At 40.6% G+C, this 27,693-nt stretch overlaps 1 protein-coding gene across 4 annotated transcripts in view; it reads left to right on the top strand.

The window, feature by feature from the left end:
- igdcc4 (immunoglobulin superfamily, DCC subclass, member 4) overlaps positions 1-27,693 on the top strand; it is a 113,872-nt gene that overhangs the window by 44,226 nt on the left and 41,953 nt on the right. For 2 of the 4 annotated variants that reach the window (XM_037534573.1, XM_017706212.2), the window contains exons 3-4: positions 14,023-14,182; positions 22,860-22,993. In XM_037534573.1, coding sequence (XP_037390470.1) covers positions 14,023-14,182; positions 22,860-22,993 — 294 coding nt within the window. The remainder of the gene's footprint in view (positions 1-14,022; positions 14,183-22,859; positions 22,994-27,693) is intronic. The other 2 variants (XM_037534574.1, XM_037534575.1) reach the window with 2 other exon arrangements.

The following is a 27,693-nucleotide window of genomic DNA, read 5'->3' as shown; positions in this document are numbered from 1 at the left end:
TCTGTCTGTTGCAACTATTACAGGCAGAGTGGCCCATGCTGCTTTTGCTAAATGCTACATACATATGGCTGTTTCCTAACCATTTTGTGTGGAGCTTGTGGACAGTGTTTTGTGAGCTCTAATACATTTAATTCAGCTCTTAGAATGTTTGATAATTAGCTGATGATTCAGGTATTGAATCAAGGATTAAACGCTTCAGTGCTGTGGCCTCCAGAAATGCAGCTTGACATGCATACTATGTTATGAAATATAATAAATAGCTATATGGCTGATAGAGAGAAGAATAAATAGGAGGCAGTATGCACAATCTTGTTGAGAATTTTGAGAATATGTCCAGATCAGTAGCACGTATAGTACAGATCACTAATAAGTGGGTGCTCATATGGTACTATTACAATAACCAGTTGTACTAACATAGTTGATACTAACTAGTTGGTAATAAAATACAAAACTAATGGTAACAAACTCTACCTGCAAAATACAAACTTATTAATTAGAACTTACTATAGTAAAAGTGAGTAATACTACACAAGCCGTCATCACAGCAATTTTTTAATTTTCGGATGTTATATTTATGTAAGGTGTCCAGTTCTAAAGGTATAACATCTGCTTAATCAACTCACCCCGATTATTTTAATTTGTTATAGGGTTTTATGTTATTACCGCAAAAACAAAAGGTGGTTTTGCTAAAATTGTGGTATTAGTGCTGTAAATACCAATTCACTAGTTTGTACTTATATTCTTACTTTGATGCTTTGATGTTACATGCTGCACATACAGTGACAGTAAATTGTATCAGAAATGTAAAAACTTCAAATGCAAACTTCTTTCCATTTTTTTCTCAGTTACTGCAGGCCATATCATCTGATATACTGTTATTGTTCATTTCTAGAATTTTGGTACTGATTCAGTGAGTCTTCTGGATTCTGCAAGAAATGTAAACCTCCACCTACACCCTCTTTTCTCTCCTTCTCTCTCCGTCTTCTCTTCATCGTCTCTTTTTCTCAAACAATGTAATGCTCTTATCCAGAGCTCTAGAGTCTCCTTGCTTGGCTGGAGTTGAGGCTTGTCCTCACCTGGCTGGGGATAAGGACTCGATTGTGCTCTATTGTGCCGTCACAGAGGAAGGGGGACCATATCAGACTTCATCCCTGTCTTTCTCTCTCCCTCTGTCCCCTGCTTACATTCCCTCACTCACCCGAGTTTAAGGTCACTCTCCAGACGGGGGAGATGCTATTCTTTTAGTCATTATCCTTCTCATAGTGTCTCTCTCTCTCTCTCTCTCTCTCTCTCTCTCTCTCTCTCTTCTTCTCTCTTTCTCCCTCCCTCCCTCCCTCCCTCCCTCTCTCTCTCTCTCCCTCCCTCCCTCTCTCTCTCTCTCCCTCCCTCTCTCTCTCCCTCCCACTCTCTCTCCCTCTCTCTCTCTCTCCTTCCCACTCTCTCTCCCTCCCACTCCCTCTCCCTACCTCTCCCTACCTCTCTTCTCTCTCTCTCTCTTTCTCTCTCTGTCCCTCTCCGCTTTTCTTCCTATTTATTCGCTTTGACTAAATGGCTGTTATGACAGCACTGATGATACCTGTTAGGCAGGACTGATGGGAATTACAGTTTTGGGAAGAGTGTGAGATAAGGAGAGAGACAGAAAGACCGTAAAGTGTGTTGGTGAGAAATCCTCAGGACAATTAAGAGCGTCCTTCAGAGGTTGGAGGATCTAATCAGCTGCAGAGCTGGTGAGCTTGAAAGATGGACGAGTAGATGAGGACAGGATGGACCAGCCCTGCAGGAGGTGGCTGGAGTGCTGCTGCGTTAGTTAATGAGGCATTTCAGCTCTTTAGAGGCTCAAATTTCACACTTGCCAAAACTTTCATAGCAAGTCTCAGTGTGCGATGGCTCTGTGTCAAATATGGAAATGAAACATAAGAAATAAATTCATGGGTCTGTTGTCTAAAGTTTATGTTTTCTCCCTCGTCTTCCGTTTCGTCTCTCTTCTTAATATTCTTGATGTTCACCAGCACAGTAATATCGGAATCATATCAGTGTTGACATATTTATTGTGTTCTGGAGCAGAACGTTTATTTGGCACTGGGATTCTATGGTAAAAATCCCTGCATTTTATTGATTTTCTGCATTTGCGACTGTACAGAAATAAATGGTTCATTTCTCAATAAGTTTCAACCAGATAGATGTAGTTCTCCATGAAAATACTGTATGTTGGCATTGACCCAATGTTCCCATATTGGCACATCTCTAGTAACCTGTAATTAAACATTTGAATGTGACTGCAGGGAGTTGCAGTTTTCTTTCAGATTCTTCTTCTGTAGCCCATCCTGACTCTACTACCTCGTAATGCAATAACAAAGACTAAATTTGCATTACATATTTTCATTTGGAGTGGTTCATATTTTATTTCTTTATTTTCTTACCTGTGTGCTTCTGCACATTATCTTTAGCTCTTATGCTTCTAGAGCTGTCTATTCCTGTGTTTATGTATTTTCTTATGCTTGTAGCAGCCCTCTCATGACTCTCCTTGGACCACATCATGACCCGCAGTGGGGTTGTGATTGTCAGGTTGCTTATGTTTTACATTTAATTAACCCATTTTATGACCTGCTGCAACATTTGTGAGTCTCCCAAGTCTAGAGATTAGATATTTACTGCATGGTGTTATAGCTTTAGGATGATCTTGCTACTGGGCGCTTCTGGAATGCATTCTGTTAGTAAATGCATTCTATATAATATTTAGCCTTTACAGGCATTTCATGTACATGTTTTTAATAGTAGCAAAGAAAACTGACAGAAAAGTTCTAAAAGATGCACATTCAGTGTGAGCAGTATTGCCTGCTGCCATATTCATATGTTGAATTGAATTTGCAGAACGTGGAAATATGGCAGACCTCAACTAAACTCATTGGATTCATGCAAAAGAAGAGCAACAAGGTAGTATCTTATGAATCTATGGTGTGCAGTGGTTTGGCAGCCACTTGCTTTTGTAGCAGTGGTTGAGAGTTTGAACAAGCTTACGTAATGTTGGTCACATTCAACCTATAGAGAAATTGTAGCCCCTTTCACATGTTTACCTAGGAGTTTAACTGTATTTAAGCAAGAAAGGGTTCAGTTTAAGTGCAAACAGTGTTTTTTTTTTATGATTCTAGAGAGAAGCTGTAAAATCTGCCCTGCTTTGAAAAGTTTGCACATGCACCATGTACATACAACTTGCATGAAAAGCTGTGTGTAGTGGTACGGCTAAACATGCCGTGGCCAAAGATAAAGATGTTATTCTCTGGAAAGAATTTAGCCAAGTGAATCGCAGCTGCTAAGAAACCTTTTAGTCTGAGAATTGCTGTAACTTTTCTCTGTCAGTCATCTCGCTATACACCAAGGCTGTACAACAAATCTATCATCCTTTAGTTATTCATCAGTGTTCACAGAATGCTGCCAGCAGGACGCTGCAGGGTGGACTCCAGCAGCACTGCTGTGTCTGATCCACTCACACCCGCACAACACACACTAACACAGCAGATGGACTGCAGTCTGTAATTGTAGAACTACAAAGCACGCCTATATAGTAAAAGGAGCTGATAAAATGGACAATGAGTGCAGAAACAAGGATGGTTTTAATGTTTTGGCTGATCAGTGTGCTTTTATAAGCTGTTAGAATTTAGTTCTCAGTTGTTTTTCCCAACAGTGGCATTTATTGCATTTGAAACATTCGTACTATTACTTAAATTCAAATCAAAAATAAAACGACAGATTACATATGTATATGTATATATCGCTATTGTCAGAACAAAATCTTGTATCTCCATTTTTGTCGATTTTCCGTTTTTGACATAATTTTAAAATGCACATTGGCCTTTATATTGTGTGTAACTTTCATGAAGGATGGACCACAATGAATGGGCAAAAATTATTTGGAAAAAAGTCTGGTTTCATTTACTGACATTGAAGTAACATATGTTTTGTCCTTCTCCTGTAAAGTTATCATTTTGGAGATACAAGATTTTGTTCTGACAGCAGCGATATTTTTATATATATATATATATATATATATATATATAAAACTGTTTCATTAGGGCCCTGTGATGGACTGGTGGCCTGTCCAGGGTGTATCCCAGCTGGGATAGGCTCCAGCACCCCCCGTGAGCCAGGAGGAGAAATGGCCAGATGTGTGTGTATGTTTCATTAGGTTTTGGCTTTTGGTGCACTGAATTTTGGTTCAATTTTGAGCTCAAAACCCTGTGGAGGATAGTACACATTTCTCTAACCACTCCTAGCTGTGATTGTAACCCATGTTTTTCTTTAGGCTTGCTAAAGTTAAAGCTAAACCAACCATTTATTTGATGCTTAAATGCCTGGAATACTCTGCATTGTAGAGGCTTTGCATGCTTGGCTTGTTAGAATAAAGAACAGGGTTGAAGTGTAGGTTAGTAGTTTGTCAGTTCCAGCAATCCTCACTCACTCAGTGCATGTGCACTATGCACCCTGTGGAGAAGAAAGCTGTAAATACAACTTCATCACAACTCTGAGGTTATTTGAGCCTCTCAAAAGAAATGAGTGACATGAATTTGCAGCTTCCTTAGCAAAGAATGGCCTAATGCAGTAATCATGACCCTGATTCTGCAGACGATATTGCCACCTGGAAATCGAGTCTGAAATTGCTGAGCTAAGATGGTTTTTAGGCATTTTATATTCTGATGTAGCTATATTCTGATATTCTGATCAAATCAGTAGTAGATTGGCAGTGGGACTGGTTTCACAGGAGCACTTTAAGCTTTTTGCTTTATGTGCATGAGCCGAGCAGGAAAGTTTTCAGTATGATGGAACCTTATGGCAAAACCTTCAAAAGGAAATTTTTGGTCAGTACTCCTGAATAACAAAGACTGCTTGTTCAGATGTGTTAAAACACAAACTGCAGCACTACCGCTAATCAGTGCACTGGTAGATGTGATGACTAGTCATGTACACAAAGTGTTTTCTCAGTGACGAGCTAAAAGCTTGATAAGTCTTTTGGGTTCTAACATTAGATATATAAATGTTTCACAGAATTTTTAGCCTTTGTATTTTCTCCCTGGCTTTCCGTGATGCACTATCCAAATAGTGATTTTAAGCAGTAGTGATCCTTGATTTTTAAACCTCAGCATAAAATGCAACGAGTAAACGGACAGGGTTATCACCTGAACACACATGTGTACATTTTCTAAGCCGCTTATCCTTCTGGATCACGGGGGGGAGCTGGAGCCCATCCCAGCTCAGTCCATCATAGGACACACATACAGACATATACATTCACACACACCTAGGAGCAATTTAGCATGTCCAATTGGCCTGACTACATGTCTTTGGACTGTGCGAGGAAACTGGAGCACCCGGAGCAAATGGTCACCTACCCAGGAATTGAACCCAGGCCCTTCCTACTGTGAATAATCAAATAATCACACCATTATATGAGCTCCGTGTGCATTTCAGAGGAATATGGAGACGATAGGCCAAGTTCAAAATGCAGAAGTGGGCGGTACTTGTCAAAGTTAACAATAACAAAGCCTACCTTTTTATTGGGAAGATGGTCAATGATTGGTCAATTTTACTGTCATTTGAAATAGATATTTCATTTAATTGCTCTTGCTTGTCCCTCTGTAAATTTATAGCTGGATCACGAATCACTGACATGCTCTCCAGCAACAGCAGAAATGGCAAAATTCTGATAGGGAGACAGAGGGGCTTCTTTAATTTAACCCTCACATTCCAATTCTAATTGAATAGGCAGGTTTGAAGGATTTATTTGCTTAGAATTGTATTTGTTTAGATGTTGATTGTCAAAAATGTTCAGATAAAATTAGAACTGCTCACTTTTAACATATTATTTTTAGAATATCTTTGGCTCTCTCTGAGGGTGTAGAGCAGGGGTGTCCAATCTTATTCGCAGAGGGAACTAGTTCACGTCACCTGATGAAATGTTTGAAGACTGAGACCAACTGATTAAACAAGTAGAATCAGGTGTGCTCCAGCTTAAAGACAGCTTGAAAGACATGTACCGTGTCTCAGAGTAAAGGCTGCAGACGAGGTATGAACCATCCTAGATGGAATATGAAGGTTCCTCTAAAGTGTTCACTCGCGCACAATTGAGTGGCCTGTATCAGCCCATAGGGATGGATGGTATACCAGTGTAAAAGTGGGTACCGGTATGGTGATTTCTCATGATTTGAATTTTACCTCAGATACTGTGATAAGCACAAAAACAGTGAACCAGCAGAAGCACCGGCCCGGAGACAAACTAAACATGAGCATGACCGGCTTAAATAACAATTATAAACTCACCAAAAGGCTGTTGGACCTCTGAGTGCTGCTCTTGATCACTGCTACATTAATCAGTATAGTGTTTACATGGCATTTTTACATGGTGCTCGCATAAAGTGAGTGTATTGTTGGGCATGTGCCGTAAGCATCCGTTTGGTGGTCATGTGTTTGTTTCACTTCATTGCATAAATAAGATTTAACATAACTATCAAGCACGACAAAGAAGGCCAAATCATCTTGTAAAGCACATGCAACGGGCAGGGAATGACGTTAATGTGATAAACTCAAGCCTGGACTAGCAAGCTGCCTGTATTAGATATAGCAAACAGTGAAATGTTATTTCACACACAAACTACAAGTGGCAAAATGGAATTGAGGGTGAGTGTAGAGGTAAACACAAACTGGATAGAGCGACCGAAATCTGGTTTCGTACAAGGGAACTGAAGAAGACAAAAAATCATTCAGGAAATCCTACAAAACAGAACAGCCTTCTGTGAAGTAGTGGCCAGAGAACATGGTCTTATTTACTAGCATCCCTGGCTTTGAGAGACATGTATATAAAATAAAAATACAAATCTAATGGAGCTATTTTATCATCAAGCAAGTCTACCATACAGGTTGTTTAGCTGTGCAACATTGTTTTATCTGTTTTTATAGATAACAGTATATGATACAGTGTCTGAAACCATGTGAACGAGTCTATGTGAGATTAGTTAACAACTGGACAATTTGAGTCTGATTTGTAGAACTGATTTTCATCATGCAAGTTGCATTAAACTAATTGGTGAGATACAGAGTTAAAAAGCAAAATACTTCAAAGTGAAGGTTGAATTCTGAAGACACCTTCCTAAATGTATTCAGTAATGCATTCCATTCCAGTACAAAAGAACGTATTCAGCATACATTTAGATACATCATGATGAGGCACATGGGATTTTTACCATTTTTAATTAATTAATTTATTTATTTTACTTAATACTTAATTCACACTGTTGCTCACTGTTACTGGCAATTTTCTTCAAATGTTTTTTCTCATCACCTGCTTCAGTTCACTGCTGCTGCCACAATACCCTGAGCAGGAAACCAGTGCAACACCGATGATAAGCTTATCACTGGAAAACATGTCCACTACTGAAAAATCACCCCTTCAAAAGTGTTCAGTAGCACTGAGATTAATATTTCGGTCTCATTGTATTGATTTATCAGTCTAATCAGGCTTTAGGAGGAGCTTCAGTGTTCGTAGGTTCTCTTTAGAGTTCATTTAATGAACATGTTTGCTAGGTGCTCATTTAAAAGTAGTTCATAAAGAAGTTTCTTTTGAAGATTGTATGATTGTATATGTTCCAAAAGTGTTTCCTAAAAATGTAAAGGATGACTGCGTTCTGAAAACAGCCTTTTTAAAATGTAACTTGGACTGTATAGATATGCATAATTTTTGTATTCTTAATGTATTCTGAACACATGTATTCCGTTAATTCCCAACATATGTGAGACATAAGTTTAATTTCTTGTTAGCTACATTAGCCTTGTAGCTTCAGCAAAAACTAATACTAGATGTGTCTTGGCTTGATTGATTGCATTGCAAATGATGTAGTTTAATCACTTCCAGATCAGCCACTTGATGTCAGTTTAAATTTTGCACTCTTTTGTTTTTCCCCTCTCTCTCTCTCTCTCTCTCTCTCTCTTTCTCTCTGTCTCTAAATGCAACATTTCAAATAAACCCATGGTTCTGCACATGGTGAAAGTTGGACAAGCTATATCAGCAAAAGCCTGAAAACATACTGCTATGGCAGTGGCATCTGCTTCAGCGGGCCTCTGGTTTACAGTGATGAGTGTGCGAGGATGTTTACTTTAGGCAGCATGTGGTGAAACACTCTCAAATAACCTCTGTTAATGTTTAACGACTCCTTATCTTTTTTTCTCTCTCTCTGTGTATAATCTCGGACCTCTGTGTGCTCATTGAGAAACTTTGCTCAGGGGCTTCTGAATTAGAGCCGTCTTTCTTAAATGCAGCTTAGCACAAGATCACAGAGCATGTATGGAACAAAGAAACTCCAGTTCATGAGTACATCAGTCCACTAGAGAGTAAAACGAATGAGCATGTACTGAGGTAGAGTGCCAGCAGGCCAGTTTGTCAGTATTTTGGGTTCCAACCAAATGAACGTGGAGAGCCATTGGACATTAACTGCAGAGTATATTTATCATTATATAAAGTATTAAGAAAATTTAGAAGCTTGTTCAGACAGCAATTATGTGGTAATTATATGACCTTCAGAAAGAAGGCAAACTGTAGGGTAAGGTTCTGTAATGCTCACCTGTGGAACTGCATATCACAATAATACTGCTCAGTGGGATTATTCTGCAATGATAGTTTGCCTACAGTATCATTATTTACATTTTCATCTAAGCTTATTAGCTGTGTAGAACAATGAGTGTGTTTACATGCCCTTAATAATGCAAACAATTGGATTTCTGCAGTTATCTTATTATTTGAGTGGTAATGTAAACAGCATACTCTGATTTCTTAGATTGGTTTAAGGCAAATTAAGAAATTCGAACTGCATTTAGCTCAGCATTCAGGTATACTGATAGAACTTGTAGAGAGGAGAATTATGAATTTGAGAAAAATTATAGTTCATAAATGCTTTAATGTAAAAGAATACATTCATATGCTGAACATTGCACGTCATGAAACATTTTAACACCATTTTTAGATGTTTAAGCACTTTTGAACTCGAGTTGTAGAAGTGTACAACGGTGCCTCATGTATGTTTATAGCATCAGTGAGCAAGAACGGCTAATAAGTTACTTTGCTAGACAACCAATCAGTACTCAGTAGCAATAATGTTAGTGTCCTGCTGCCCAAATGTCTTTTGCTGTAGAAATAAAAGAAATGTATAGGTACATTTTGGTGCTTTTATGAGTGCTTTTTTAGTGAAATACATCCTTCTACTTTCTAAAATTAACAGAAACTTTTGGGCAAGTGATTAGAAACTATTTTAACTTTTCGTTTTTAGCCATTTAACTCCATTCAGACCCTCCATTCGTTAAAGACTCGCTTGCGGGCACTCTCTGGTGCATTGCAGTCCTGTTTTTGATATAACGGGGGAAATAGGAAGAGGCCAGGCTCCTATAAACCAGCTCTGGGGTACCCTCTTATGTCTTTCAGTTTTCTCAGTCTGCGCATGTGCGAAAACAGCAAGCACCCATGAGTTGGCAAGAAATCACCTATGCAGTGAAGCTGAAACCAAAGGCATACTTGACAAAATTACAAATTTTAATATTCCTTGTCTTCTGGATGATCCATCCATCCATCCATCCATCCATCCATCCATCCATTCATTCATTATCTTCTGCTTCTCTGGGGTTTGGATCGTGGGGGCAGCATCCTAAGCAATGAAGCTCAGACCTCCCTTTCCCCAGCCACTTCCACTAGCTCCCCAGGGGGGATTCTGAGGCGTTCCCAGGCCAGCTGGGCAATCTAATCACGCCAGCGTGTCCTGGGTCTTCCCCGGGGTCTCCTTCCGGGTGGACTTGCCTGTGACACCTCCCGAGGGAGGCGTCCAGGAGGCATCCCAACCAGATGCCCGAACCACCTCAGCTGGCTCCTCATGATGTGGAGAAGCAGCGGCTCTACTCAGATTTCGGCCGCTTGTATTCGCGATCTTTCGGTCATTACCCAAAGCTCATGACCATAGGTGAGGGTGGGAACGTAGATTGACCGGTAAATGCCTTATGCCTTGCCTTATGGCTCAGCTCTTTCTTTACCATAACAGACCGGTAAAGAGCCCACCTGTCAGTTTCCCGCTCCCTTTTACCATCACTCGTGAACAAGACCCCGAGATACTTAAACTCCTCCACTTGAGGAAAGAGCTTAACCCCGACCCAGAGAGGGATTTGGAGGTACTGATTCTCGTCCCAGCCGCTTCACACTCGGCTGCAAACCAATCCAGCGAAAGCTGAAGTTCACGGCCTGCTGTCCCCAATAGGATCACAACAGCAGCGATGTGACCTTGAGGTCACCAAACTGGACACCCTCCATCCCCTGACTGCGCCTAGAAATTCTGTCCATGAAAATTATGAATAGAATCGGTGACAAAGGGCAGCCCTGACAGAGTCCAACTCTCACTGGGAACGAGTCTGACTTACTGCCGGCCATGCGAACCAAACTCCTGCTTTGTTTGTACAGGGCCTGAATGGCTCGTAGCAAAGAGCCATGTACCCTGTACTCCCGAAGCACCTCCCACAGAATACACCGGGGAACACAGTCGAATGCCTTCTCCAAATCCACAAAGCACATGTGGACTGGTTTGGCAAACTCCCATAAACTGGAGAGGGTGAAGAGTTGGTCCAGTGTTCCACGACCAGGGCGGAACCCACATTGCTCCTCCTGAATCCGAGGTTCAACTATAAGCCTGACTCTCTTCTCCAGTACCCCTGCATAGACCTTACCAGGGAGGCTGAGGAGTGTGATTCCCCTCTTCTGGATGATGTTTTCATATTTTCCACTCATGTTTTGCAGTTGAGTTTTGTCACGTCTCCTGTGAGTTTATTGACTGGTTGCAAACCAGCAGTCCAATATATATCTGAATAGATTCTGTTTTTTACTCTTTTTACAAAAAATGCTCAAATGTCTGAGACATACTGTAGCTGGAACGATGTTGTGGTAAGGTATTCCAGTGTTTGATACCAAGTTAAGTTGTGTAGTTTTTGTTTTATAGAGATGGCATTTTAAATGCTATATGAAATCGAGTTATATGAAATTGAGGCTAATAGGCTTGGCTGTGTTCAGGTTTGTTAATGATATGCTAAGTGACTCAGGACACACTCAACTTTATTTAAATCGAGCCATACAAATGAAATCACAGGGGAGTGTTCTCCTCTATGTAAACATTTTATTGTTTTGTTTATTTTCATTAAATTACATTGTCTTACGAAATACAGAAAACACAGTCAAAGCTGTGCAGCCCTTAACTACATGGGAATGGCATGATTTTATAGACATGTTTATTGTAGCTGTAGTTAGCTGTCTATCTAATATTTTTGTTGTTTTTTTTACTGTTATTTTTAATAACCATCTGCAACTGTTTGTGTGCTAAATGTAAAATCTAAAATGTAAAATTTCTACATTAAATATTATAAAATGGTGAAACAATGAATCAAATTAAATGATGTATTTACATTATCAGTTTATCATATCTGTCCACAAATTCCATATATCCATATATTATCTAAATTACATATATCAGTGCATCTAAAAAAACAAAACATTGATTGTTCACAAGGCTCAATTTTGTATTGCAGCATTTTGCATTGTCAGAATTGGAAATGCCAATATTGCATTAATTAATAACATATTGTTCAGCTGCTGCTCAGTCTGTGTCACAGGGTTTGCATTTCGAACTTTGCTTTTGCACTATAGGGAGATTTTATCTTTGTATTACCGGTGAAGTTACTCAATGTATTGACTTCATCTCAGCCCTGGTTGTTTGTATAAAGGTTATTTTGTGCAGGTTATGAAAGTCCAAGATGTTATCCATCTCCTGTTTATGGAAATAGTGGAAAGATTCTGATTTTCTGGCACTTTTGACAGCGCTTCACAGTGAATGCGTTAATAAAATCTCTGTATTGAAATGCATTAAGGCTTTTCAATTGCACATGTTGTTGTTTGAATCTATCAATTTTTTGATCTAGAATATGTTGTCGCTGTCAAGAGAATCTTTTCTTTTCTTGAAAAACCAGTGAACCGATATAAATGGCCCTAAAATGACTTGGAACAAAATCACTTTTTTTTACTTCTCCTCGAAAGATACCATTTCAGAGAATTTTGTGATGATAGCAACAAAAGTTCTTTTCATCCCGTTTGAGTTTGTATGAGTGTCTGTGATGGTGAAACTGTTAGGAAATCTATGGGAGAACCAATGGTGCATGTGTCTCTGAGTAATGTTTAATGCAGGTCCATGCAAACTCGCTAATGTTTACATCATTATTTCTGGAAAGTTTTTGTATGGCATGAAGTCTATGTTGAACTAGAACATGGGAGGGGGCAGAGGTCAGAGACCTGGTCTTTCAGCCCTTTACTGCCCCCATGAGGCCTGCAGAATTGAGGCCTGTCTCACCAAGCAGGATTTCTTGATTAGCCAGCTAACTTAAAACTTAGTTATAACTAATCCTCACAGCGCTGGATCATGTCTGAGCACTGTGGCAGCACTGCTGTTGTTGGAAATGCCTTGCACCTAAACCTAGGTTGACAGTGAAAGTTGTTAACCCAGAGTGCCCATTGAAGTACATAGCATTCTCAATCCAGGGCTCTGTCTCATGACAGTATTTCTTGCTTACCCAGCTAGCTTTAGCCTTTGTTCCATCTAACTCAGCTTTGCTTTTTATCCTTATAAATGTTTTACTTTCAACATACTTGGGTAGTATGATTTCTTTTTCCTTCTTTAACGACTTCTCGTGTTTTAAGCTGTTAGTCATAAATGATATGCTTGTATGTGCACTCGCACAAGGATGAATCACAGCCTGAGTATCTGAACATGAACTTACAGAAAGCATTGTTAACAACTATTTTGAGAAGCTAAAAAAGCAGAAAGCCTGTCTACGTTGAATCTGCTTCATTGGACAACTGATTCATGTTGTCCACCTCAAGCCAAAACAAATGGTACAACATTAACACACACAAAAAAATCTTTAATCCTTTCCCCCTCATCTTCTCTTTTTTCTGTTTTTTGATACATGAAGAATTAGTGTGTAAAAAGAAGAATAGGTGTAAAAGAATGCCGATACACTTGAGTATCACAATATTATGCTTTGTGATACTGTACCGATTCTAAATAACACAGTAAAAATATTTTACATGCAAGGATTTGTGACGGACAGTGATTCATTTTGTGTTTCATTGAAACCCTGACCGCTAGATGGAAATGTTGTAATCTGCCTTCGGCTATTAGACTCTTCCGCTACAATGTGAACGGTTCACCACTAATGTTAACATGAGCAAACCTAGCTGACTACCACCAATGACTGAACCTGAAAGACTTAAGTCTGTAGTACTACTATATTACTATATTACAACTGACTCCTCATAAGGTGATTTAACCTTTCAAAATATCTTACTTATTTTTTGTAGCTGGTAACATTTTCTGATTAGGGGATGTAGATGAGGCTGAAGTGAGCTTCCTCTTGTTTGAATTTTCCCATTCCTCCTTAAATGGTGCATTAGATACAGTCTGGTGCCGAAGGCATTGCACTAATTGCTGCACTATTTAAGGTGGAATGGGAAAATTCAAACAAGAAGCTGGCAAATAGGAAGCTGACTTCAGCTTACATACATTACATTATTAAAATGTCCTAGCTGTGGTTTTATGTAGGAAGTTCAAGGCACCAGAGCAATGACAGAACAAAGCTTACATAATATGGTGAACTCAATGGAGCCTTGTTACACCATACACTTAAGTTTAAAAAATCTATATATCGACTTGCTTACAGTATTTCAAAATATCACTATATATTAAATCATAATCCCTGTATCATGATACATATCATATCACCAGGTTCTTGCCAAAATACTGCCCTAATTATGGTACAGAAAATAGGTAAAGCTGGCACTGCTGTCATCATAAAACAGTGTAACCACATTTGTATCTGTTAGTTTTCGTGAAGCGGAAACTTAAATTGTGTTAGGTGAGACAGGCCCTCACTTTCTCTCGTTTTCTCTCTCTTCACTTTCAGGCCTTTCTCGTTTCCTGCAGGACCCTGAGCCTCAGGTTGTGCCTGCGAGTGGCACTGCCCGTTTTGAGTGCAAAGTAGATGGCCTGCCAATCCCCACCATCACCTGGGAGAAAGACCAGGTGCCGCTGCCGGTACCCACAGAACCGGACGAAATGTCAAGGTGAGTGACACTATTCTTCATCAGTCATTAAATAACCCTGGTGTGACATTGTTTGAGGTCTTTTAATTAAGTTCTACATTTTATCATTGACCTAAAACCTATTTGTTTCAGCAGCAGTGGTAACTGGAAGAAAGCACTATTTCTTTATTCAATTCTGGTGCCTTCTATAGAGGCTAAAAAAATGGAATACGAAAAGGAAGCAGTTAATTTCCTGTACGTTTATTATAAAGTGTTTTTCTGTGCCAGAAAGTGAGTTTATTTTTTTATCTGTGGTTTTGTGTAGTGAGAATATTATAATTACATGTGAAAGTCATGGGCTTGGAAAAAGCACACAGTATCATCATTTAACTTCAAGGTGTCCCTGAAAAAAATTCCATTATCTGCTATCATACTAGAATTTATAAGCTAGACCAGTCCTGAAATATGGTGGGCTGCACCAGGACAGTACTGCACTCCATGTTACTGAGATCAATGTGAGAGTAGATTTTTGTCTCATTTTTTCCTCTCTCTCTTTCTCTGCCTCTCTTTTGCTCTCGCTGGAGATTGTGGTTTGAAGTAAAACCTTTTCTCTGCAATTTCAAGGCTTCTCTATACAACTATTTCAGACATAAAGACTGCCCACACACATTCATGCAAATTCCACATTTAGGCTCTGAAGCACTCTCGGTAAGTGTCCATGGTTGAAAACTTTCACTGACAATGTGATTTTTGACTCAGACCAACTTAATAAAAGATAGAAGTGAACAGATCAATTACCAAATGTAATGAAACTAAAATGTCACAGATACTTAAGTCTACAGAGTAAGCAACTGCACGTTAAAAAGAACGCTGTGGCAGGAAGCTTGAATTTTGCATCACATGCTTCCTTGTCGGGTGCTAAGCAGAGGTAGAGGTAAACATTGTGTATTTAGAAAGAAATCTATTTATTGACGGACTTATGAAATCTCATTGTCAGATTACTGAATATTTACTGCTTGTAAACTTGAACAAAATATTGCCAAAACCTGATCTTTTCTGAATCTGCAGAATCTTTTCTGACTATGGCAGGTCCAAACAGCATTCAGAACGGAACAGATACGCTTCCATTTCAAATGTTTGCCAACACCAGTTGCGCTGCATGCGTATCTTGCATTCATCAGAATACAAGCCTTTCTGACCACTTGCGCATGACTGCAGATCAAACTCCTTAGAGATCCAGTCAAATCAAATACACTTTCTGAAGCGTTCTAAACAATATTTTAAATAATTGTTTATTAAAATGTGGTGATCTTGTTGGTGTGGTAGTAGTAGTGTAGCTCTTGTGCGCTACTAATTTTTCTCTTTTGTAGGGGTAAAAATATTTATTTGCAGTAAGCAGATCTGTTATCTGTGCTGTCAAGTGTTAAACCTTCTACTAAGCTGAAGAACTGGCATTCTTGCCTGGAGCAGGTATGTGAAGAAGCTGCGTTGCAAGCATTGCAGTTGGGATGCATAGCATAATTCAGATGAGGATCACTATAATTACGTAATTTAGATGATTCGTCAAACTTGTTGTGCCTACATGATATACCAGCTTTTTATTTTTTCATTGAGCATTTCTCTGGTCAGATAATTTGAAGTGAGTTCTTAACATACTTTTTTAGCTTTAATGGCCTTATCAGTAGTGGTGCTGTCATGATTGGCCCCTCCCAGTCTCCTCATGTGCTTTTGTTTACCTTTTAGTCCTGTCATGCTTTTGTTTTGATTTCTTGCCAGTCTGGCCCCCTTGTTTTCTGACTCCGCCTCGATTGTTTCCACATGTTTTCCACCTGTGTCTTGTGATCACTTGTATCCCTTGTGCTACTTAAGCCCTGTGTTTGGCTCTTGTTTTTGCTGGTCCTACTTGTTGTTTCTGTTCGTTATTGGTTGTAGATGTTCGATGTATGTTTGATATGTACTGTTTGAATTGTTTTGTTTGGTGTTTCTTCTGGCCTCCGTAGTCTGTTTTTTTTCACTGTGTTAATTTTTTGTCATGTCTGTTCCCTGCTCTATCTGTGTTGGCTCCCTGAACCTGGGCTATCTCGACCCTGATTATGGATTTGCCCTCAATAAATCTTGCTTTTCTTTGCACATGCTTCCGCCTCCTCATCGCTCCACGTTACAGGTGCAGTTTGTTGTGCTCTGGGGTGAGATGATCTGGATGCCTGGTATATATTTATGATGCATTTGATTAAACTAACTTCAGTTTATCCATCCATCCATCCATCCATCCATCCATCCATCCATCCATTATCTTCCGCTTCTCCAGGGTTCAGGTCATGGGGGCAGCATCCTAAGCAATGAGGCCCAGACCTCCCTTTCCCCAGCCACTTCCACTAGCTCTCCAAGGGGGATTCTGAGGCGCTCCCAGGCCAGCTGGGCGATATGGTCACGCCAGCGTGTCCTTGGTCTTCCCCAGGATCTCCTCCCAGGTGGACTTGCCTGTGACACCTCCCGAGGGAGGCGTCCAGGAGGCATCCTAACCAGATGCCCGAACCACCTCAGCTGGCTCCTCTCGACCTGAAGAAGCAGCGGCTCTACTCTGAGTCACTCCCAGATGACTGAACTTCTCACCCTATCTCTAAGGGAGAGTCCAGACACCCTGCGGAGGAAACTCATTTCGGCCACTTGTATTCGTGATCTTATTCTTTCGGTCATTACCCAAAGCTCATGACCATAGGTGAGGGTGGGAACATAGATCGACCAGTAAATCGAGAACCTTGCCTTATGGCTCAGCTCTTTCTTAAAGAGCCCGCATCACTGCTGACCCAGCACCAATCCGCCTGTCAATCTCCCGCTCCCTTGTGCCATCACTCGTGAACAAGACCCCGAGATACTTGAACTCCTCCACTTGAGGCAAGAGCCTATCCCCAACCCAGAGAGGGCTCTCCTCCCTTTTCCGCCTGACAACCATGGTCTCGGATTTAGAGGTACTGATTCTCACCCCAGCCGCTTCACACTCGGCTGCAAACTGATCCAGTGAAAGCTGAAGTTCGCGGCCTGATGTCCCCAATAGGACCACATCATCTGCAAACAGCAGCGATGTGACCCTGAGGTCACCAAACCGGACACCCTCCATCCCCTGACAGCGCCTAGAAATTCTATCCATAAAAATTCTGAATAGAATCTGTGACAAAGGGCAGCCCTGACGGAGTCCAACTCTCACTGGGAACGAGTCTGACTTACTGCCGGCTATGCAAACCAAACTCCAGCTTTTTTTGTACAGGGCCTTAATGGCTCGTAGCAAAGAGCCATGTACCCCGTACTCCCGAAGCATCTCCCACAGAATACCCCGGGGAACACAGTCGAATGCCTTCTCCAGCTCCATAAAGCACATGTGGACTGGTTGGGCAAACTCCCATGAACCCTCCAGAATCCTGGAGAGGGTGAAGAGTTGGTCCAGTGTTCCACGACCAGGGCGGAACCCGCACTACTTCTCCTGAATTCGAGGTTCGACTATAAGCCTGACTCTCTTCTCCAGTACCCCTGCATAGACCTTACCAGGGAGACTGATGAGTGTGATTCCCCTGTAGTTGGAACACACCCTCCGGTCCCCTTTTTTTAAAAAGAGGCACCACCACCCCAGTCTGCCAATCCAGTGGCACCGCCCTCGATGTCCATGCAGTGTTGAAAAGGTGTGTCAGCCAAGACAGCCCCTCAACATCCAGAGCCTTGAGGATCTCATCCACCCCTGGAGCCTTGCCACCAAAGAGCTTCTTAACTACCTTAGCGACTTTGGCCTCAGTAATGGACAAGCCTATTCCCATGTCCCCAGACTCAGCCTCCTCACTGGAGAACGTGTCGGTGGGATTGAGAAGGTCCTCAAAGTTTTCCTTCCACCGCCCAATGACGTCTTCAGTCGATGTCAGCAGCACACCATCTCCACTATATACAGTGCTAGTGGCATACTGCTTTCCCCTTCTGAGTCGCCTGATGGTTTGCCAGAATCTTTACGGAGCCGACTTTACATTTACATTTACGGCTGACGCTTTTATCCAGAGCGACTTAAAATTTGATCATTTTACACAATTAGGCAAAAGTCTTACCCTTATTGGTTTAGTGTAGGGTGCTTACCCAGGTGGGGGATTGAACCCTAGTCTACAGCGTAGAAGGCAAAGGTGTTAACCACTACACTACACCAACACCAGACTTAAAGTCACTTTCCAAGGCCTCACCAAACTCCTCCCATAGACAGGTTTTTGCCTTGGCGACGACTGAAGCCACAGATCGCTTGGCCTGTCGATACCTGCCAGCTGCCTCTGGTGTCCCACAGGCCAACCATGCCCGGTAGGACTCCTTCTTCAGCTTGACGGCATCTCTCACCTGGGGTGTCCACCACCGGGTTCGAGGATTACCGCCCCGACAGGCACCAACTACCTTATGGCCACAGCTACAGTCAGCCGCTTCAACAATGGAGGAACGGAACATGGCCCATTCTGAGTCAATGTCTCCCATATCTGGTCAAAGTTCTGACGGAGGTGTGAGTTGAAGATCAATCTGACAGGTTCTTCTGCTAGACGTTCCCAGCAAACCCTCACTATACGTTTGGGCTTGCCTGGTCTGACCGGCATCTTCCCCCACCACCTGAACCAACTCACCACCAGGTGGTGATCAGTTGACAGCTCAGCTCCTCTCTTTATCCGAGTGTCCAAAACACATGGCCGCAAGTCTGATGAGACGACTACAAAGTCAGTCATTGAACTGCGGCCTAGGGTGTCCTGGTGCCAATGTGCACTTATGGACATCCTTGTGTTCAAACATGGTGTTCATGATGGACAAACTGTGGTTTGCACAGAAGTCCAAAAACTGAACACCACTCGGGTTCAGATGAGAGAGGCCATTCCTCCCAATCACACCCCTCCAGGTCTCACTGTTATTGCCCACGTGAGCGTTGAAGTCCCCCAGTAGGACAATAGAGTCTCCAGGAGGAGCACTTTCAAGCACCCTTGCCAAGGACTGTAAGAAGGCTGGGTACTCTGAACTGCTGTTCGGTGCATAAGCACAGACAGCAGTCAGGACCCGTTCCCCAACCCGAAGGCATAGGGAAGGTACCCTCTCGTCCACCGGAGAAAACCCCAACATACAGGCACAGAGTCGAGGGGCTATGAGAAAGCCCACACCTGCCCGCCGCCTCTCACCATGGGCAACTCCAGAAAAGAATAAAGTCCAGCCCCTCTCAAGGAGATTGGACCCAGAGCCCAAGCTTTGTGTTGAGGTGAGCCCGACCATATCTAGCCGGTATCTCTCAACCTCACGGACCAACTCAGGCTCCTTCCCCGCCAGTGAGGCATTTATTGTCATTCCATCTATGTACAAGTACACAGTGGAGTGAAATTACGTTCCTTCAGGAACAACACGGTGTAACAAGGAACACAAAGTGCGAATGTGCAGACATAGTGTGCAAACAAATATTTTACTAGAAACAATAAATATGATCAATTAAACAGACATTAGACACCGTAAACAGTCAGGACAGTGCAGCACCGACAAGTCATATTAATATAATGTTTTTACCTTGCATGTGTCTTTGTGTTTCTTTAACCACTTTTTTATCCAAAAATTGCACCTGCCTTTTGGAAAACACCAAAAGGCACCAGGCACCATTTAAAGTGGAATGGGAAAATTTAAACATGAAGCTGGTGAATTAGAACCTGACTTAATTCTCATTAAAAATGCAATGTTAAGAGACTATTCCACTTTTGCGGAAAAGCATTGTGACTGAGAAATAACCGTTTCTAGAAATAACATTTGAAATGAATACATTCTCTATTAAGGTACAAGTATGCTATCGTTTCTCATTAGGTTGTGTGGGGTGTGTGTGTATTGTAAAGCTTTGTGCACAACATTTGGTAATATGAAAACCATTTTTGTGCAGATCATGGGTCAATTCCTTACTTGGTTGAGCTTTTTACTCCAATGCTGTCCTGATTCAACCCTTGTGAATCAATGAGTCATGCAGCCCACACTGAACACACATACACACACTGAGCCTCAGACGCTGTGGCCTTTCAGACCGCTTCCCACAGACAGCGATCTGTCTGCTGGATTAATAGCCTATAATGCAATTCCTGAAAGATCTTGGAGAGGGGGGGGGTGAAGCCCAAGGTCTCTGAGGGTTTTGCGGTGGATCATGGGATGAGCTGGAGAGGGTGCTGGGGGGTTGGAAAACCAGTGGTGCAACCTGAGCTTTCTTCCAGGGTTGCCATGTTGCCACAAGAGGGAGGAAAGGAGAAAAGAGGGAGATAAATATTGACAACAAGAGAGCTGGCCAGCGGTCAGCTTTTACACAGCTGTGATGTGCTGTGGTTGCTGGCCGACATTTAGAACTTCATGTTCTGTGCACCTAGATTCATCCTTTTCCCTGTTTTTCAACACTGAATCTCTGGTGCAATTTGCAGGCTCTGTTTGATACTCACTTTGCTTCTGGAGCTACAATGCTAATGTAAATAGGAAATAATGGAAGCTCATGTCTTACAATCAGCAAGTAATGGAAGCTAATGACCGACAATTATCAAACTGCATGCCTAAATCATCACGCACAATGTGATTAGCTGTTAAGGAATGATTAGTTGTTAAGTAATCTGCGTTATTTGTTTATTATGTGGTTTTTGACATTAATTGGCAGTTATATGTAAAAGTGGACAAAGTTTGTTACATGGCCACCACTAATGTGCTTTCTAGGGTTCTGTTTGTCCAGGGCTGGACATTCTTTCAGCCCTTTGTATGATACATTCCTGCTTAATATGATGATGAACAGGAAATTGTGTAGAAGCAGTGCCGTGCAATCATGTAAATGTAAGCCAGCAGCTCCAGGTAATGTTCACATTAACGATCAGAATGAGGAAACAATGTAATCTGTGTGATTTTGACAGTGACATGTTTATTGCTGCCAGTCAGGCTGGATTTTCTAAAACTGCTGGGGGGGCATTTTCACACACAACCGTCTCTAGAGTTTTTTTTTTAAGAAAAAACATCCAGTGAGCAGCAGTTCTATGAATAGAAATGCCTTGATGAGAGAGGTCAACAGAGAATGGCCAGACTGTTTTGAGCTGACAGGAAGACTGTGGTAACTCAGATAACCACTCTTGTACCAATCGTTGGTACACAGAAAACCATGTCATGTGCACAACACATGAAATCTTGAGACGGATGGGCTACAACAGCTGAAGAACATGTCAGGTTCCACTTCTTTTGGCCATAAACAAAAAGCTGAGGCTACGGTGGGCACAGGCTCACCAAAACTGGACTGGAAAAACCGGTCTGATGATGGTCTGATGAATCTTGGTTTTTACGGAGGCACACAGAGGGTAGGGGCAGGTGTTGGCGGTAATATCATGAATCGATGGACATAACCTGGCTTGTGTCAACAGTCTATGCTGGTGGAGGTGGTGCAATGGTGTGGGAAATGTTTCCTTGACACACCAGTCTTCACTTGATTACTGACCATGTGCATCCCTTCATAACTGCAATTTAGCCATTTTCTGATGGCTACTTCCTGCACAATAGTGCAGTATGTCACAAAGCAGACCAGTCTCAGACTGGTTTCATGAACATGACAATGAGTCCATTGTTCCTTAGTGGCCTTCCTAGTCACTGGATCTGAATCCAGTAGAACACCGTTGGGATGTGATACAACAGGCGATTCACAGCATGAAAGTGCACTTGAAAAATCTCCAGGAATTGTGTGATGCAGTCATGTCAACATGGACCAGAATCCCAAAGGAATGTGTCCAGCATCTTATGGAATCCATGCCACAAAGAATTGAGCTTGTTTTAAGAGGAAAGGGAGGCCCTATTTGTGTAGTATTCCTGGAGTGTTTGGTGAGTGTACATTAGTCCACATTTATAACTAGAGGTGAGTTGCTCAGGTCCAGCAAAATGAAAATCCTTCCCAAGATTTTGTTCCATTTGCCTGGCTTCCCTGATCAGCTCAAACCAGCAGCAGAGTGTCCAAGCAGGTGGTACGCAATTCTAAAGAGGATTTTTTGCTTTTGGACCTGAATTACCCACCCCTGTATATAACACATGGAGTTGTTTACTACATTTTGAACACAGCAAATCAAATGTCATAGTTTTGAAATCTCGAGTAACGGACAAAATGGATGTTGGTTCACATTGCAGTCATTTCTGGGCAAGTTTTGCTTCCGAAGTCTAAGTTTATTTGAGCTTCATCTCTCAGTCTTTCAAGAGGCTAAAGCACGAGGCCATCGAAGCAGTTATTTCCTAGAAATTGTCAATGAGGGAATATAGGGACATGAAAACAGAGCTGTTTCCTAGAAACTTCAGTGAACAAATAAAGGGTCCTGGGAACATAGGGCTGACCTCTTTTATTATGCAACATACTATTGTTTGTTTTTATAAACAACATTGTCATTGTGTTATGAGTCTGAAACTACTTAAGGAAGTCTATTTTGAGATGTAACAACACAGTGGAGATTAATGGCATGTCTGTGATGATTTAGAGATCACTAGGCAGTGTTACACAATGCTAAATACTGCTGTATAAGGTTTTATTGCTTATTAGCTGCCTTGGTCGCTCCAGTACAAAAGTAAAGAAGCAACCAGACATATCTTGACTAATCAACTATGTTTGGGGTAAAGGGAAGTGTACTTTTCAGTCCAAGAGGAGGAATGAAATTTAACATCTGAGTAAAAGGTGCTCTCTTACTCTCCCCAACAGGTATGTAACTCTCTTGAATGGGGTCCTGCAGATTTTAGGGGTCAGTAAGGATGATGAGGGTTTGTACCGCTGCCTGGCATCTAACTCTGCTCGCAAACGCTACAGCCAAGATGCTTCGCTCACGGTCACTCCAGGTACCAGCACACATGCATGCACACTAATGGTCAAAGTATGGAAGCAAACTGTGACTTTTAATGTTTCAGAGACACATTACAATTAAGACCATTTGCCATCAACAACCCGAAGACCTGTTTATTGCTCTCTTGCTCATCCACAGATATTTCCCCAAGAGATGTACTCTTACTGTACCATAGTGTATGGGAAAAGCCTTCCTGCTCTTAAACCTTTACATTGTCCAGATTTTAAATTATATGCACACTTCTATTTTAACACACCTGGGGCAATATTACAGAAACATCCTAGCTCTGAAATTTTGTCATAGTGACTAACATCTCAGATGACTTAAGTTATGATTGAATTTAGAGCAGTAGCTATTACAGAATAACATCTTTTTTATATCTTTATATCTACATTTTTATATCTTATCGTATTCTCAAATTAAAAAAAAAAAAAGAGAGAGTATTACAAAAGCATCCGGATACGCAAAAAATATCCTAACTTTAGGATAAACCCAACAGTGTCCTAACTTCTTTTATAAGCTTCTGTTACTACTGTTGGCCATTCTGTTTGTGAGGCTGCAGGTTTATTTTCCAACCAAGCTGAAGCACACCTGATTCTACTTGTTTAATCAGTTGGTCTTGGTCTTCAAACATTGTAACAGGTGACCTCCTGCTTTGTTGGAGTGAAAACCTGTAGCCACACCGGCCCTCTGCGGATAAGATTTCATGCCCCTGCTCTGTGAACACCTAACTGTGATGTCACAGCAGTCCACCTATCTGCTTCACCCAATTGCTAATTTTACCCGCCTGTCCTCTGTGTCATATGATCCGTGTTAGACAATTTTTATAAGGCCAGGCTTTAGTTTTAGTCTTTGTGAGGTATTTGTGAGTTGCATGTTCTGTTCAGGTTCTGACTTTACTTCTGTTTTTTTTTTTTTGGACTTTGCCTTTACGCTTGTTCCCTTTCTGGATTTATCTGTCTGATCTTGTTTTTATTATGTTTGTCTGTTTTTGTATATTGTCTTTTTTGAAGCTGACTTTTTTGAATTTAACATTGGGCGAACTAGTAACGCTTCTCGTGCTCCATTTATCCACATGCGTCTGACTAGTTGTGTCTAATTACACAAACCTCCTGCATTTTTGCTGCATTTTATTTTTCTCTTTAGATCCATTCATAGATTTGTCGTTTTATGCACCAAATATAAATGTAATCCATTCTTATATGATAATTTCTTGCTCTCTATATCTTAGAATTACACAGACTGTTTTTATTACTGTACCTTTAAATCTGATATAATGAAAATGAACTCTATTTTGATTGGCTGTCCTGTATTGTGCCTCAGACCTGAAACACTCCTTAGAACTTCAGTGTGAGTGGGTGTGGCTAACTTGCTGTTGGCTGAATAGGTGTATATGTGTAAAGTTGCTTATATGTAGAGTTGCTTCTTGCAGCGCCACAGAAACAAAATAATTCAAATGTGTTTTTGTTCATTAATTTCTGTATATGGACTGAGTAGTGAATGGTATTTTGAAACTCTGTTTGGTTGCTTAGTGACAATAATAATTGACTATCAACCTTGATTGAATAGTTTAGGATATAAGATTTTGAGAGATAAGAATTTTGAGAGATTCTTAAATTAAGATAGGATTTGCTTATGTACTATGAATTTCAATGTATCTTCAGCTGATCAGATCTTAACCTCAGACTAAACCTAAGATGTTTTTCACTACAGACTCTGATTTCACTTAATGACAGATCTACAACCCCAATTCCAATGAAGTTGGGACGTTGTGTAAAACATAAATAAAAACAAAATATGCTGATTTGCAAATCCTTTTCAACCTATATTCAATTGAATACACTACAAAGACAAGATATTTAATGTTCAAACGGATAAACTTCATTGTTTTTTGCAAATGTTCACTCATTTTAAGTGTGTTTTTTGAGCATTCCTCAACTTTCCCAGTCTTTTGTTGCCCCTGTCCCAACTTCTTTGGAACGTGTTGCAGGCATCAAATTCAAAATTAGTGAATATTTGCAAAAAACAAAGTTTATCCATTTGAACATTAAATATCTTGTCTTTGTAGTGTATTCAACTGAATACAGGTTGAAAAGGATTTGCAAATCATCGTATTCTGTTTTTATTTATGTTTTACACAACATCCCAACTTCACTGGAATTGGGGTTGTATATTCAAACCTTTTTGTTCTTTACAATAAACGGTAACACTTTATTTGGGTGGTCCACTGTAGATGCTTTGTAAATGCTCTGTCTGCCTGTAAGCAACATTCAACTAAATATCCATTAAATGCAACTGAAGTTCAAGTTCAGTGTAAGGGTTTATTAAACCTATCCCTAACCTTAATCTCAAGACAAAACCTACATCCACTCCTAATTAGCACCAGGAGGTTTTTTAAGGATTGAAATATCTGTAACCATCCAAATAAAGTATGATCCAATAAACATATAACTGTTTCTCATATCTGGGGGAAAAAAACCAAAACTTAGGTATCTTTTACAAAGTTACTGCTGCTTTCAAACTTTCGGCCTACAGTGTACTCATATGTGCTCTCACACCTGTGGCTCCTGCAGCGCCTTACTGTTATAGAGCTCATCTCCAGTTTTGGTATGTGCTGTGCACGGAGAGCCTGAATGGCGTTCTCTCATTAGAGTGATTCTAATGAGCCTCACTCATCAGCTTAATCTCCTATCAGAGGCAGAAGAATGCGAGCAGCCTGAGCACAGACGGTGCAAATCACAGCCGCAGAGCTCAGATGACTGCGTTTGTAGAAGCTGAGCTTTTTCTTTTGCAGCCCTCGTGTCTTTTTCATGTTGAGTAGGGTCTGTAATATAAACACACTCTACAGCAATGCAGTGGGCTTCTTTGTGTTATCTGTGTAAGTGGCCTCTGCAGAGGTCTTTGTTGCAGTGTGCATTGATCACTTAAGAGCAAGAGAGAGAAAGGGGGAAAGGGGAAGAAAGAAAAGATGAAGAGGAAGAGAAAGAAGGAGAAAATAGTGCCCCCTAGAGGTGTAGCATTAATTGCAACAGTAAAGCATGGCAGATATAATTGAATTACATTATGAGAACACAGTACTGAGTTGGACCAGCCTTTCATTTATTTAAGTTAAATAAATGTTTATTCAAATAAAGTTGTGCATGTGTCAGTCTCAGGAAAAAATAAACACAGAACATATCAGTGCTGTTGGAATAAAAGTTGTATCTCCAAAAAATGTGACTTTTTATGAGAAGAACAAGAGACAATTCTTATACCTGACCATTTCCCAAAACTCTCTTTATATCTTAGAATTAAACATGCTGTTTTTATTACTGTGCCTTTAAGACCGATATGTGATAAATGAACTCTTCTGATTGGCTGCCGTGTGTTGTGCCTCAAACCTGTAACACTCCTTAGAACTTCAGCCAAAAAAGGAAGAGCTAAACTGCTGTTGACCGAGTTGGTGGATTTACGTGAATAAGTTAGTTGTTGTGATATCAAAGAAACCGTGAGTTCAAACCTGAGAAGAATAAGAATAAAAAGCCTTGCGTCTCCGATAACAGGACTTTACAGGAGACAGAAAAAAACTAATTTCCCAATTGTGTTTTAAAAAAAAGGGGGGGGGGCAGGGTTGTAGAACATTAAAAAAAAGATGCTCATTATGTTCCGACAGCAATCATATAATTACATAAAAGCCTCCAACACTAAATATATTATCAGATCTATCTGTTTTTAAATGGTTCATGCTTTCCTTTTAGATGTTGTACTGCCAAATTAACTCTTCCATCCTTCTAATTTTAAAACCAACCAGTTACAGCTGTGTCCTACCAACAAAAGCTGTTGGCTGTATCAGTTATATGTAATAATAATACAATAATAAGACATTCAGAACTATTACATGCATAAACTACAGATGTCCAAGTAATTCTGACTGAAGAGGGCTGAATCATATGCACAGTAACCCATGTGTGATGATGAAATTAGCTAAATATCAATGCTTTAAAGCCAACAAGTTCCTGGTACTGATAAAACTGTAGGTTGTCAGTATTGGAAATATCAGTTGAGCTCTAGTATACATCAAGATGAATCGAGATTGTTCTGAAGAATGTAAAATATAAAGCAGTTTGGATTTTTAAATACTTTTTCTGGTGACTGCTTAGTTCCAAATTCAAATGATATTCAAAAATATCATTTTTCACCTTATTTGTTGGCCTCATGTACTGTCTGTCTTTTTATGATTTTTGTCTGGCTTATCCTGCTTTTTTGTTTTTTGTTTACTTTGTGTACTATGTCTGTAGTCATAAAATAAAAAAATATGTATTAAAAATGCGGAAAATGGCAGAAATAAAAAAAAAACATTAATCAATGTCTTTAATGAGTAACTTTTGACTGGTATTGCATGCAGAGAGAATGAATTCTGTGTTACTTATGATGGTTTGAAAACATGGGCAGTGCTGGAAAAACCTTGAAAACTAACCAAAGTGGTATGCTATTTGAAATCAACTATTTTGTTGTCTGTCTGATTTCTATAAGCATATTTTATGGCTTTGTGAAAGTCATAGAACAGGAGTACATTTCATAAAAGAAAGAGTGGCATGAAACTGTGTGTGCTGTGGTGGTGGTAGTGGTGTTGTGTTTGTGTGTGTGTGTGTGTGTTTGTGTGTGTGTGCGCGCGAAAGTGTGTGTGTGGGTATAAATTAAGTTTTATAAAATCAC

Source organism: Pygocentrus nattereri, chromosome 25 (genome assembly GCF_015220715.1).
Source record: "Pygocentrus nattereri isolate fPygNat1 chromosome 25, fPygNat1.pri, whole genome shotgun sequence".
Classification (NCBI taxonomy): Eukaryota; Metazoa; Chordata; class Actinopteri; order Characiformes; family Serrasalmidae; genus Pygocentrus; species Pygocentrus nattereri.
Note: the sequence above shows the minus strand (reverse complement) of the source record. Positions and strands in the feature narration are given on the sequence as shown.